The following is a 14,617-nucleotide window of genomic DNA, read 5'->3' on the forward strand; positions in this document are numbered from 1 at the left end:
AAGCAAGGTCTGCCACTTTCCCTCTGAGCAACCCTGACACTGCCTCTCTTCAGCCACCCTTACCGTATACGTTCCCCACCTAAACCCTCCCTCCCCACCCCTACCTTACCTTACCTTCCTTACCCAAACCCTCCCTCCCTACTCCCAACACACTTTCCCCTTCACAAACCCTTACCGTACCTTCCTTACCCAAACCCTCCCTTCCCGTCTTCCCCTTCACACCCCTACCTCCCTTCACCCATCCTTACCTTACCTTCCTTACTCAAACCCTCCCTCCCTACTCCCAACCCACTTTTCCCTTCACAAACCCTTACCGTACCTTCCTTACCCAAACCCTCCCTTCCCATCTTCCCCTTCACACCCCTACCTCCCTTCCCATCTTCCCCTTCACACCCCTACCTCCCTTCATCTACTCTTACCTTTGCCCTTCCTTATCCAAACCCTCCCTTAGGCAAGCTCAACCCATCGCCCCGTTTACCTATACCCTAACACTGATCAGCCCTGACACACCTGCATTCCTCCACCCACCCTTACCTTGCCCTTCCTTACCCACACCCTCCCTCCCTTAGGCAAGCTCACCCCACCTTTCCATTTACCTATGACAAAGCTACTCTTCATCTCATCACTACCCATTTACCTATTTTTTTCGTACTTCTTAAAATAGTATTCCCTTCTCCACTTATTGATTTGTGAATAGAGGAGGGATAAGGGAGAGGATGGAGGGATAGGGAGAGGAAGGAAGGAGGGATAGAGAGAGGAAGGAAGGAATAGGAGGAAGAGGAATATGGGAGATAGGCGGAGGGTGTGGAGTGGGGAAGGGATAGAAAGGGGAAGGTAAATGAGAGAGAGAGAGAGAGAGAGAGAGAGAGAGAGAGAGAGAGAGAGAGAGAGAGACGTTCACCTTTTAACAGGTAAAATATTGGCCATAACAATTCGTCACGGTGACAGGACAAAGATGCATGCGTGCGTGCGTGCGTTAAGCTAAATGTCCTCTCTCCCTCATCTGCTCTCTTTTCTTTTCCTTTCCTTCTCCTTAACTCTTTCCTTTCCTCTCCCTCCCTCCTCTGCTTTCCTTTCCTTTCTCTCTCCTACCCATCCATTCCTCTCTCTCTCTCTCACTCTCTCTCTCTGGTTCCTTCCCTTCCTCTCTCTCCTATCTTCTGCCTTCCTTTCTCCTTTCTCTCCACCCGGAAACTCGCTTCAGCGTCTCTCCTCTCCCTTTCTCTCTCCTCACCCGGAAGCTCCCTCGTCGTCATCGTTTACGTTTTTCCCCGCCCTGCGCAGACCGGTCAAGTGTTTCACGTGCTCGCCTAGTCACCGCAGAAATGACACGCGCACGAAGTGGACTATGATTTTTTTTTTTTTCATGGGCTCAACTTTCACACAGGCGGAGAGGTCTTGCTTCTCTCTCTTTCTCTCTCTCACGTCACACAGGGAGGGAGGGAAGGGGGAACAGATCACGGCGGTGCTTTTCAAATAATCACAAAACCACATCCCGCCCAGCCAGTCACGTCATCGTCACGTCTTTTTATATCCTGGCAGGCCACGAGGAGGTCCCAGGGGTTACAAGGGGAATAAATTAGGCTGGTGTGCGGGGGGATGGGGGGGGGAGCTATTGTACACTGGGGATGGGGGGGGGGGGCTATTGTACACTGGGGATGGGGGGGGGGCTATTATACACTGGGCCTGGGGGTTGTACTGAGTGTGAATAAAATGTGTGATTATCCAGTCTGCCAATGACGGACCCAAGGATTACATGGGTTATACGGATTACATGCTGATCGAGGGAGAGGGAATGGAGTTCTATGGGTATATATTTCCACGTATAACTGTAAACATCAACGGTAAATATCCACGACTTCTATCTAATGACGAGACGCGGTGATTAGTTTAGGGAGTGCAAATCTAAACCAAGTACATTATTTTGTTGAGGGACTTTTTTCCATTTTTATATTAACTATGTCTATGTGTGTGCAGTAATATCATAGCTAAAGATAAGGTATTCAGTCTACACCGCCCCCCCCCCAAAAAAAAAAAAAAATGTAAAGCCCCCAGCTGTTTACTTAACTAACTACGAATTGCCTGCCTACATTTACGAGCAACAAACATCTATGTGCAGCAAATGTTAAGGGCCAGTCTTACAGTCCAATACAGCAAGTTCGTAAGCTCCCTAAGCAGACACAAAATACGACGAAATTCCTTGTAGCTCTTGTGTTTGGCGTTGAGATAAAAAGGAGGGAATTTTAGAAAAGCACACAGGAAATTTCTTTATTAGTATCTGGTGTTGAGTAGAAATAACGGATCATTGTGGTGGATATGGATTGGTTTTGGCGCTTACAACAATGACTGGGGTGGACTGTCGAACTGGCCACAAGTCTTGCTGCACGCACTATGATCGTCCTATCGAAGTCATTCTCGGGGCATGCTCTGTGCACCTGACATTCCTGTGGACACGACAAGGTGGTGTTGCGGTGAATACTCATTAACCTATCAGTAGAAGGTGCCGTAACCCCCACCCCCCAGGAGCCAGCAGCGGTTTCCTCGATAAATTTCTTCCGCCCGCCACGGAGGGAAGGCAAGTGAAAAAAGTGAGGGATGAATTACGAGCCCACAGCGACAGCCAGTGGCCACAGCTTGGAGGAATGGCCCGGCATGCCGACTACATAAACATTTAAGCGCTGACACGACCCAGTCACCCAGACCCTGGTCGGCTGCTCGCCCGTGTACCGCTACGGGCTGCTTCTGGGCGCCTGCCCGGAGGACCCGTGCCTCCGTCGCTGCTCGCCGGCTGTTACCCGTGGCTGTGGCGGCGGCGGAGGCGTCCCTACACCCGCCGGGACTTGAATTGCCCGCCCCCCCTTACAGGGCCGCCTTTGATCAAAGGCCCTGCTCCCCTATTAAGGGGTTAATCTTTACTGAACTGAACAACAACCAGACCCTTCACTCACCGCCGCCACCACCATCATCTTCAATCATTACCGCCACCACCACCATCTTCAATTACTACCACTACCACCATCTTCAATCACTTCCACCACCATCACCATCCTCAAATACTACAACCACTACCACCACCATCTTCAATCACTACCGCCACCACCACCACCATATTCAATCATTTACCACCACCACCATCACCACCTTCAATCCCACCACTACACTACGGTGAGAACAATATATATCGGTTGCAAGGAAGAGGAAGAGAAGAATAGAGGGGAGGGAAGGGAGAAGTGAGGGTTGAAGGGAGGAAGAGAGGAGGAAGGGGAGGAGTGAGCATGATTGGAGGGAAGATTATACAGGAGAGGAGGAGGAACATTAGGAGGAAGAGACACAAGGAGGAAGATGAGGAGAGGATAGAAAGAAGATAAAGGGGGAGATAATAGCAACTGTAGGTGAAAACAATATATAAGTCACTGTACATCCTTTAAAAAGATGACAACTCCATCTACTTCCTCTAACGCTCATCTTCACCTTGGTCGCCACCCCCTCCTCCTCAACAGCCTTGAAGCGAACAACCACCTGTTATTCGTGACCCATCATTTCCTCGTTCTCACACACCCCTACCCCTGGCGTGACTCACGAAGATTCTGCAACCACCACCACCACCACCACCACCACCACCAAGACTCTTCCTGCTTCCTGCCGCTAACAACACTGCACGAACACACACGCCACCAGAACACGACGCAGGGGGATACATGAGTCCGTATTCTTAAACGTATCTTCATCTCAGTTTGTCTGTTTGAAATGCCTCTCGTAGAAGTTGATGCTTTTTTCATGGACTGTTTTGTGATCCTAGGGATAGTTTTACACGACCTTTGCACCTTGAACGGGATAATCACTCATGAAAACCCGGTGTATTCTCTCTGTGGCCTTGGAAAATAGCCGTAATGGGAACCCGATACGTTAAGGAATAGCCTAATTATGGAGCACAGCCTCACCAGACCAAACCCGCACTGCATCGTGGAAGTTTATTTTTTCTTACACAAGGTAGTGATTCTTGTATTTTATGATCTGGTCACAAAAACACGAGTCACGGCGCTGCGGGAACCAATACGTAGATGTCGCTTGCCTGACATCCGCCCCCCCCAAAAAAAAAAATCCCGGGACAGATCTTCCGGTGGTATAGACAAAGATGCTTCAACCGCCGTCTCTCTCTCTCTCTCTCTCTCTCTCTCTCTCTCTCTCTCTCTCTCTCTCTCTAAGAATATATACAACAGGTTAATAAGTGGATGAAGGAACATTTTGAGAAGTATGAAGAATGACACACAAACACAGGTCCAGAGGATGATCAGATCGTGGTGAATGACACACACACATATACACAAGGTGGCAGCGGCGTCTTTTGCTTCTTATCACACCCGAATGCGTGGCGGTTGGGTTCACGGGCAGGGCGGGGCCTCGTGACGCCAGTCCCCCCACGGTCCCTCCACCCTTATTATGTACTGACTGGAACACCGCCTCTATGGGGGTGCCACGTGCAGGGTGCATGACAAGGGAAGAATTGCACCAGCCACCGCGTTTCTAGGTCGAGGTAACATTTTAAACATAAGGGTAGGTACACACACACACACACACACACACACACACACACACACACACACACACACACACACGTAAACCCCAACAAAAATAATGAGAAATTCCACACAGATGCAGTATACAGAAGCTCTTTTGCCTCGATTTAAACACATTCATAAAACCAGCTATATTTGGGTGCATGTTGGCAATATTTAAATAACTGAAGGAACGACGCAGCCTCTTGCACATGCTTCTGAATACAGTATACCTTCCCCATGCCTACCTTCTTTCCTTCAGCTGATAAATAAAAAATAATTCCGCCCTTCCCCACGACTAACCGGATGGTATTGATCTTATTTATACCTGGTCACGAAGCCGTCTCACGCAATGACTATCAAAACATCTGCACGCAATGGTTATTAACTTCTGAAAGCACGATAGATACACGGCTTTCTCAGTCAACACTTCTACACTGCTCATCCGACACAGCAATGAAGAAAGCAGAAATACACCCCTCTGGAACTATGCTGGGAATTACGACTATATGAGACAACTTCATGTTTTCTCCTCATATGCAACTTAATGTGTTCTCTTCTTATATGTAACAACTTCAGCTGTTCTCTTCTTATATTAGCAACTTCATGTTTTCTTCTTATATGCAACTTTGTGTTCGCTTTTTATATGCAACTTCATCTGTTCTCTTCTTATAGGCGTAGCATGTAGCGGACCTTTTCTCAAATTCCTACCCTTCCTAAGTTAAAGTCTACCTAGGCGTTGAATTTCACCTCAAGCCGACAGTCATCCTCACACCACAAGTCTGAGCGGTTATCTGAGTGGCGTCAAGTTTCATAACCAATTCAGGCGACAAGAGAACGCGGCTAATATTTCTTTAATTTGATGTTTGCGTCACAACCTTGCGTAATGCCATAGAAAGCAAGCCATCTATTATTTATATCATCTTTTTATGAACTATTTTTTGCTTTATCCGAACAAGTAATATATACAGCATATTTATCAAGTTTAAAGTGCGCGACAAGCAGTAATTTTACGCGTTAGTGCCTCGGACACTTTTAAACTTTTAAATCCAGTATAATTACAACTTTGCTGGAGGTGGCGGCGGCATGAATCAAACTAAGTAGGTAAATAGTACGTATAAAAAAGTTTACCACAGTGCCAGTAAATTTATATTAGGTTCATGGGTTGGGTTAATTACCGCTGCATTACTTTACTTATTATTATTATTATTATTTACATTGGGCGTTCCAACGTGGGATAAGCGTTGTATATGTACCGCTGAAACAAGAACATCGTGGGACAGAATGCTCTGTACTATCACATTAGCCTATAATGTGACACACTACTTTTACAGACAATAGTAAAAGCCAACTTCACGGTACAACAGTGGCTTTGTAATCGCCTGAACCAAACTGTACAACCTCCTACACTCCATAATGGTTAAAGGTTTTCGATGTAACGCCAGACCAGATACAAAACAGATGCTCGTGTAGTGACCTCAAATTTCTAAACTTAAATATGAACACCAAACACTACACAAGAAGGAATTTTCGAAGTCTTTGATGTTGGTTTGGAGGCTTACTAACCCATCATGGCGCACTGTGAACGTAGCCCTTAATGTACTTCATGGGACCAGCAGGATGATGGATGGCCGCCGAGTGTCTCATAACTCAGCCCCCTTTACTGAGAAGACACGGCATTTACGGTGACACCAGCAACAGTAAATTTGGGGGGAGTGTTGAACGCGAATTAAGTTGCGGCTTCTTTCTCTCTTCCCCCTCACACTTTAACGGGACCCCAAGATGAGCTGTGTGTATGTGTGTGTGTGTGTGTAGCAACCTGAATCTCGCACAAAAAAGCTGTGAACCCAACGCCTCTCCTCACGGCATGCGTCTCTCTAAGCACCTGCAGCTGTGGTGGTGATGGTGCCCTGATAGAGAAGAGTAATCTGACAACGACCCAGCCTCTAAACGACCATTTATCGGTGTTCTTCAAACTCAAGGTCAGTAGAATGACTTTTTTTCAAACCACTCCTACCATGTGCCTCCGGCTGCTGCCTGGTATCTTGTTATCAGTGAGTGAAAAGGTGGCAGTCTAAGTCAAATAGTATTCCATCCTGCCTCTTACTTTATTTTTTCCTATAGTTGCGCCATCCGTTATTAGTCACCGAGCTGCTTCCGTTAATGTAAAGAATGAAGTACGTACTATACCCTGGAAAGTTCCAGTGGCGGTGGTGGTTGTCTGATGTTCTCACGGCAAACGAGCAAACAAGACACTGGCAGACAGGGAGACAATCTAAATGTGGACATCAGTGCACGGCTAAACGATTGTTCCTACACACACACACACACACACACACAGTCTAGCTTGCAAAGGTCACTAAGAAGGAAACTGAACATGATGGTTAACTATCATCATTACACGCCTAGATCCGTTGCCTTCACTTAAAGCACACTTGTAGGCGATGAGTACATAATTCTAACCCTCGCACTCAGTTCTCCTGTTTGAAAAGGCTCTCGTAGAAGCTGCTGGGCTTTTCATGGACTGCTTTGTGATTCTAGTGATAGTTTTACCCGGCCTTTGCACCCTAAACTGGAAAATCACCCATGAAAACCCGGTTAATTGATCTTCTCTGTGGCCTTTGAGAACAGTCGTAATAGGAGCCCGATACGTTTTAGAATAAGGACCAGTCTGTTCCTTCCTTCCTCCCTCCCTCCGTCACACACACACACACACACACACACAGCTAGTTCGCCCCTTATCGTTTTACTTTTACAACAATAAGAACGCATATTACAATGTTATCTAAGGCGGGGGCAAAGCTTCAGAAGGGGCCCCTCGCAACTTCACCTCCCTGGGCATAGCTTTTTCTTCTCTTCTTTCCTACATTCACGAAAGCAACTCAGTAATGATGTATAATAAAGAACGTTGATGATAATAATAATAATAATAATAATAGTAATAATAAAAGTACGAGGGAACACACACACACACACACACCTCCCCTACACACAATATACGTTTTTCGAGGGCGTTTTAAGGTCTAATTATATCATAAAGCCATAAAGAAGAGTTTGTGTTGCATTATAAGCATTGATATTTATTATGAAGTGGTAAAAAAGTGGACTAACCAGAGACATGTTACTCCGTGAGGGTCAGGAAAGAATGGAGTAACAATATTGTTCTAAGACTAACGTAAAGTGATTGTAAGATGTTTTATGTGTAAAAATAGATGGAAACAATAATTCCCAGCATAATATAATACAATAGTGCCCTTGTGTGCATATGTGTAAGGGGCCCACGCCGACCTAGACGCTCCAATCAACGGCCTAAAACACCTGTCACGTTCTTACCTTAATGATCAGCTCCACCTCAGGCACCGTCCCGTTCTCCTGGCCGTTGGTTTCCTCAGACATGCTTCCTGAACGTATTATAACTTGCAGAGGATCAACGTAGTCCACCTTCAACTAGCGCCAACGTGACACTGGCCGTTCCACGTTCTCCAGCACCCACCACCAACGCTGCCGGGGGTGAGTTGTCAGACGCCTCCACCCGCACATCAACTATTTACAAAGGCCTAAAAAGGGATTAATCGAGTTTTCATGATGGTTTCTTCACATTCATGGTACAGAAGAAGGGTTAAACTACCACCGGGGTCATAAATCTACCCCTGGAAATGCCCGAAACGCTCACGAAAGCCTTGTCAAATATGTGTACTTGGGCGGCGAAAGGTTTGACGATACGTTGCCAGGGGTCGGTATTCTGACGTTTCCAGTCCACCCCGCACATCAACTATTTCCAAAGGCCTAAAAAGAGATTAATCGAGTTTTCATGATGGTTTCTTCACATTCATGGTACAGAAGAAGGGTTAAACTACCATCGGGGTCATAAATCTATCCCTGGAAATGCCCATAACGCCCACGAAAGCCTTGTCAAATATGTGTACTTGGGCGGCGAAAGGTTTGACGATACGTTGCCAGGGGTCGGTATTCAGACGTTTCCAGTCCACCCCGCACATCAACTATTTCCAAAGGCCTAAAAAGGGATTAATCGAGTTTTCATGATGGTTTCTTCACATTCATGGTACAGAAGAAGGGTTAAACTACCACCGGGGTCATAAATCTACCCCTGGAAATGCCCATAACGCCCACGAAAGCCTTGTCAAATATGTATACATGGGCGTTTGACGATACGTTGCCAGGGGTCGGTATTCTGACGTTTCCAGTCCACCCCGCACATCAACTATTTCCAAAGGCCTAAAAAGAGATTAATCGAGTTTTCATGATGGTTTCTTCACACTCATTGTACAGAAGGAGGGTTAAACTACCACCGGGGTCATAAATCTACCCCTGGAAATGCCCATAACGCCCACGAAAGCCTTGTCAAATATGTATACATGGGCGTTTGACGATACGTTGCCAGGGGTCGGTATTCTGACGTTTCCGCACATCAACTATTTCCAAAGGCCTAAAAAGAGATTAATCGAGTTTTCATGATGGTTTCTTCACATTCATGGTACAGAAGAAGGGTTAAACTACCATCGGGGTCATAAATCTATCCCTGGAAATGCCCATAACGCCCACGAAAGCCTTGTCAAATATGTGTACTTGGGCGGCGACAGGTTTGACAATACTTTGCCAGGTGTTGTCATTCTCAGAAGTTTCCAGTCCACCCCGTACATCAACTATTTCTAAAGGCCTAAAAGAAGATTAATCGGGTCCTCATGAGTGTTTTTTTAGGTTCACGGTACAGAAGAAGGGTTAAACTACCACCAGGGTCATAAATCTATCCCTGGAAGTGCCCAAAACGCCCACGAAAGCCTTGTCAAATAGTTGAGTTTAAGCTCCGAAAGGTCCAGATTGTCGTACTGATCACCTTGTATTTTCCGGTTTTCTGACCCCTTAACGATTAAAAAAGATCATCAATTAACGGTTTAAACAATGAAGTTGACTGGATATCGTTAGCTGTATGGGTGCGATGGATTTTTGGCTCGGAAATCGGGAAATAGAAATTGATGTACAGGACGATCTGATACAATTTCCTCCACCACCGCTGCCAGACTCTCGTCCTCCCCTCATTGTATTCAACGATTTCTCCTCTAAAAGCGTCACTCCTATATAGATAACGATATTTATTTGGAGTTATTGTTCAAATCGTTAATACTTGATGTTGTTTTGCACTAGTTATGGGTTAGGTAATGAAGAAAACGATGTGGTGAGTACGATAACTTGGTAACTCTGTCCACCGCTTCAAATGTCTCCAGTTGCCATATACACGTCGAGGATTGTTACTAAATTTATTACATTATCCATATTTACAGCTATTCCTTCACGATATTATGATAAAAGGACCCATCACTTCAAATGTCTCCGGTTGCCAAATACACACTGTTGATCATTGCCCTTTTTATTACATGATTCATATTTACAGCTATTTCACGATATAATGACAATATAGCCTAAATAAATTTACACTTATTCTATACATCAGTGAGTTTCCCAAGGTACGTTTTTATATATATTTTGTCTGGTCCCTCCAGAAAGGTATCAGATGGTATAATTATATATGTCATTTTATAACTGTGCATCCTACAGCTGCGAAAATTGTAGCTACCTATTGTTATTTTAAGTATACTGTCGGTAGGTAGGCTACTTTATAATTCATCAATTCTTCCATTTCATTGTACTACCTTAAAATGTAGCTACTGACTCAGGGTAAAGATGGCATGCTCCTCCCTTCTCCTTTGTTGTGTCTGCAACAATAAACTTATCAAATATCGATCAATCATCTGTTTGCCCTGATTTCTCCTACAATTTCTGGGTTGTTACTCTCCTATTTTGGTTGTCTGTCTGTTATTATTTCTACGCATGATATGATCTGGAGCTACAAGCACGGGAGGTTTCTTATCCTCAATCGTCATTTAAATATTGTCAACCTCTATATCTGTTCCCTTACTGAATAAGCTACTCGTATGATGGTCGCGTCTTCAGCAATCATGACCTCCCTTTGCTTCTCCTCCTCCTCAACCCAACAGCTTTCGTTCTAGGCCTTTACAAGCTCTTCCTCAATCCCCACAGTTTCCTTTCCTACACCAACAATTCCTTCTCCACCCCCTCAGTCTCATCCTTAACCCCCATAACTTTCCATTTAACTCCACAGCTTGCTCCTCAACCTTCAGAATCTATACTCAACATCGGCGACCTTCTCATCCCCCACAACCTAGAGTACTCCTCGACCACCACAATCTCCTTCCTAGCCCCCACAACCTAGAGTACTCCTCGACCACCACAATCTCCTTCCTAGCTTCAGACAAAGATCTAGAATGCATTTGAAAAAAAAAAAGGATGGTAAAATCCGACTGTCAGTTCCTCGTAGTGTGCCCCGAGTAACGCTGATCACTGCGGTCACTACTCGAGAGCTCCAGCAAGAAGATATTTGATAAAAAAAAAGGCCCAGTCTCGGACAGATGGGTAAGTAGAAAACGACGATAATAGCAGTACAAGACAGTTATGAAATAAAGTACGCCCAGAACGTCCTTTGTCTCCGGCCTTGTGAACACTGAGCATAACTCCGCGGCTCAGTGGCCACTGCTCGGGCGGGCGAGTGTGTCCAAGGGCTCGCTGGGTAGGTAATGGTGTTGACCCGACATATTTCCGGCGCAGAGAGGCAAGGGGCGTGGACGGGTAAGTGGAGGAGTGTAAGCTTCTTGTCCGGCAGAGTTCAAGGATTAACTTTGTTTCGTTAGCGGTTTTTCTTCTTTTCATTGACTGAACCAAAGCGAAGAGAAAGCATTTTTTTTGTCGCGATTTTGTACAATATCACATGTGAGAAAAGGAATATATACATATATATATATATATATATATATATATATATATATATATATATATATATATATATATATATTTATATATATATATATATATATATATATATATATATATATATATATATATTAGCAGCAGAAGCAGCAACAGTAGTAGTAGTAGTAGTAGCTAGTAGTAGTAGTAGTAGTAGTAGAGAAGATGGCGCCACTATAAACACTTGCCTGCACCATGACGGGCTGGAGCCGAATACCATCCAGGCCCCTCAAGCAAGCCTACCGGCGCAATAGGCATAGACGTAAAAAAAAAAATAGTAGGAGCAGGTGCAGGCTGTGTAGCTTCCTGCAGACATTTCTTTACGTACACTTGCGAGAAAAAATAGTAAAGATATGATCGTCATTAGTACAATTGCCTCTTCATTAATGGTAGACATTTCAACATTATTTTTTTTCTCAGCACCCAGGGGGCAGGGGCGCTGCTCTCGGAGACCTCACCCCTTCCTAAAAAATGGATAGGCTACTGTCCTGTAATCATTGAGTGATTGTCTAACCTGAGTCTGCTCTCCGTTATTATATTGCTTCCCTTTGCTTCCGAAATTCTGTCCGTGATGCACCTAATGGTGGTGAGTTACCCCTGTCTTTAATCTAAAAAAATGAAGATGCAAACGTGTGCAGCTTCATACATGAGCGATAAATCAACAAGTGGATGCGTTCGTTTGGTATTGAGAACATCTTAAAAGCTTCCGTTCATGCCTCAGCGGCCTGTATGCACAGCCACCCCTGGGATGAGCGGCGAGGGGAGGCCGAGCGGCTTACGGCAGTGAGTAAATGAGGGGAAAGCAATGATCCGACCCCCACACACGGCGCAGATTACTGCCGCCCACGCTGCCAAGTGTTAACAGCACGCGAGACTGATTAAAACATAAATATTAACAATCATGTATATATCAACGTGTGGTAAGACGGGGGCCGAAGCTGATGCCTCAAGGAGCCAGGCTGGGGCAGGGAGGGGCCGGGGGAGCATGAGTTGGACAGGGACTGACGGCCACCTCGCGATCCAACACCGAAAAGCTTGTCCCTGGCAGGTGATCATCCTACATCTGTGTTGCCGTGCCGCCGGGCGCCCAGCACGCCCAGATATAAGGCTGTCCGCAGCTTGGCAGACTCACTCCTCTCCTGACTTGCCTTTCCACCATGAAGATCGTAAGCATTGCCGTGCTTACTTGTGGTCTAACGATCTCCTCATCCTTCAGCCCTGCAGTATCTTGACTCCTGACTCTCTTTCAGCTGCACCTCCTCTTGATGGTCGTGGCGGCGGCGGTGGGCAGGGTGGTGGCCCAGCAGAAACCAGGCCTGGTGCTGGATGACCCGTCTGACCTGCAGGACCCCTCGTGGGTGCAGCCGCCTCGCTTCCACTATCGCGGCTTCCATCGTCCTCAAGTTGGAGCCGGGTGGCCGTGACCACTCATCTGCTTCTCCTTAGATCCGGTCACGACGAACTGCTGGGCCCTTTGTCCGTCACCCACCCACCGCTCGGTTAACACCACAGTATATTAAACTCTGAAGAAACAGGATCAATACACTTCAAAAGTAATTGCTGGAATCAATACTTATACTGTCGGCCTTGCCATCAACTTTTTGTAACTTCAAGAATATAAACCAAATTCAGAGCGTTCTTATTTTCCTTTCCCTTGGACATGCTTGTATAGTTCAGCATATAGATCATATCCACTCAATTTCATCAGTCACATGGGTAACTCTTACACTGTGTAGCAAGATATCTATAGCTTTGAAAAATGATGACTGAGAGACGCCAAAAAGGGATGCTACAGCACAGCGAAGTGGTAACGAACCTGTGAAGCGCTGATTCGCGAGCTACGCAGGAGTGATGTTTTTTCCTTCTTCCTTGTTTTTACTATAAAATACAAATGCTCAGATTTCAGGAAGTTTCTGTTCGGAAGCGTTCCGTATGTGCGTGGAGAAAAGAGTTGGTTTGGTAGTGTGATGTGTAGGCTACATGATACTTCTTTTTTTATCGTTTTATTTCGTTGACCAAAAAGATGGGCTTGCTTTACTCTTGGACTGTGAAATGAGATGTTTTATTTTTAAGAATAACTCATGTTACTCTAAATGTAAGAGTTGGATTATCCGAAGTTGGGTCTGTTCTCCATGCCATCCCTACAGTGCTGGCAATGAAGGCGCTGTTACCAGACACTCCAGAGGGCTGTGCTTATGAAAAAAACTACTATTAGAAAGAAAACATTGAGGAAGATATCATCGACCTGTTTATCCAATAAAACTGAAAGTAATGCATTTTAAGTTTTAATGTAAAAATGATGAATGACAATGCCAAACTTTTCTTTACATTGCACAAAATACACATTCATAGTTTCAAAGGTAATATACAAGTAATAAATCAAAATATAAAAAATACACTTGATTTATATGTAGATTACAACACATCAGAAATGGTCTATGATTAACAGTAAGAAATTCTGTATAGTCCAATACTTATTAATTGATTTACATTTTAGTTCACAGTTGTGGGTTTGAGATGTAGATAAAGGCTCCCAAGACCTTAACCCAGTAGCAGCGACGGGCCAAATTTGTGGCTTCACCGTGTAGCAGCGACGGGCCAAATATGTGGCTTCACCGTGTAGCAGCGACGGGCCAAATATGTGGCTTCACCGTGTAGCAGCGACGGGCCAAATATGTGGCTTCACCGTGTAGCAGCGACAGGCCAAATTTGTGGCTTCACCGTGTAGCAGCGACGGGCCAAATTTGTGGCTTCACCGTGCAGCAGCAACGGGCCAAATTTGTGGCTTCACCGTGCAGCAGCGACGGGCCAAATTTGTGGCTTCACCGTGCAGCAGCGACGGGCCAAATTTGTGGCTTCACCGTGCAGCAGCGACGGGCCAAATTTGTGGCTTCACCGAGCAGCAGCGACGGGCCAAATTTGTGCCCTGAAATTTACCCCCAAAAATAGATGATACATAATCTGATCAGAAATGCTTTGATATATATTATGAAATAGTTTGTGTGAGGGGTAATTTTTTTTCATTTTTCTCGCTTGGAGGGACCATTAAGAAACATGATCCAAGCTGCTACCGGGTTAATTAATCCATGGGGAACCCTTCTGTTTGGTGCTAGTGTCTGCCTCACATCTTGAAAGCCCAGGTTCAATTCCCTGGCAGATTGTTGGGAAAAAAATATATTCTTCAGAATGTATTGAATTCTCGCATATTCTGAGAAGAGGAA

The 14,617-nt window shown here is 45.3% G+C and overlaps 1 protein-coding gene and 1 long non-coding RNA gene across 3 annotated transcripts in view; one reads left to right on the forward strand and one right to left on the reverse strand.

Annotated features, from left to right (window-relative positions):
• Positions 1-8,056, reverse strand: part of LOC126980881 (chloride intracellular channel exc-4-like) — a 62,221-nt gene extending 54,165 nt beyond the window's left edge. For both annotated transcript variants that reach the window (XM_050831244.1, XM_050831242.1), the window contains exon 1: positions 7,890-8,056. In XM_050831244.1, the coding sequence (XP_050687201.1) occupies positions 7,890-7,952 (63 nt within the window). In that variant the 5' untranslated portion in view covers positions 7,953-8,056. The remainder of the gene's footprint in view (positions 1-7,889) is intronic.
• Positions 8,057-11,552: 3,496 nt separating this feature from the next.
• Positions 11,553-13,030, forward strand: LOC126980882 (uncharacterized). The gene is made up of 2 exons (XR_007733637.1): positions 11,553-12,562; positions 12,647-13,030. It is a non-coding gene; the product is annotated as an uncharacterized LOC126980882 (long non-coding RNA).
• The last annotated feature ends 1,587 nt before the right edge of the window (positions 13,031-14,617 follow it).

The sequence above is a fragment of the Eriocheir sinensis genome, chromosome 45, assembly GCF_024679095.1.
Source record: "Eriocheir sinensis breed Jianghai 21 chromosome 45, ASM2467909v1, whole genome shotgun sequence".
In the NCBI taxonomy this organism is placed as follows: domain Eukaryota; kingdom Metazoa; phylum Arthropoda; class Malacostraca; order Decapoda; family Varunidae; genus Eriocheir; species Eriocheir sinensis.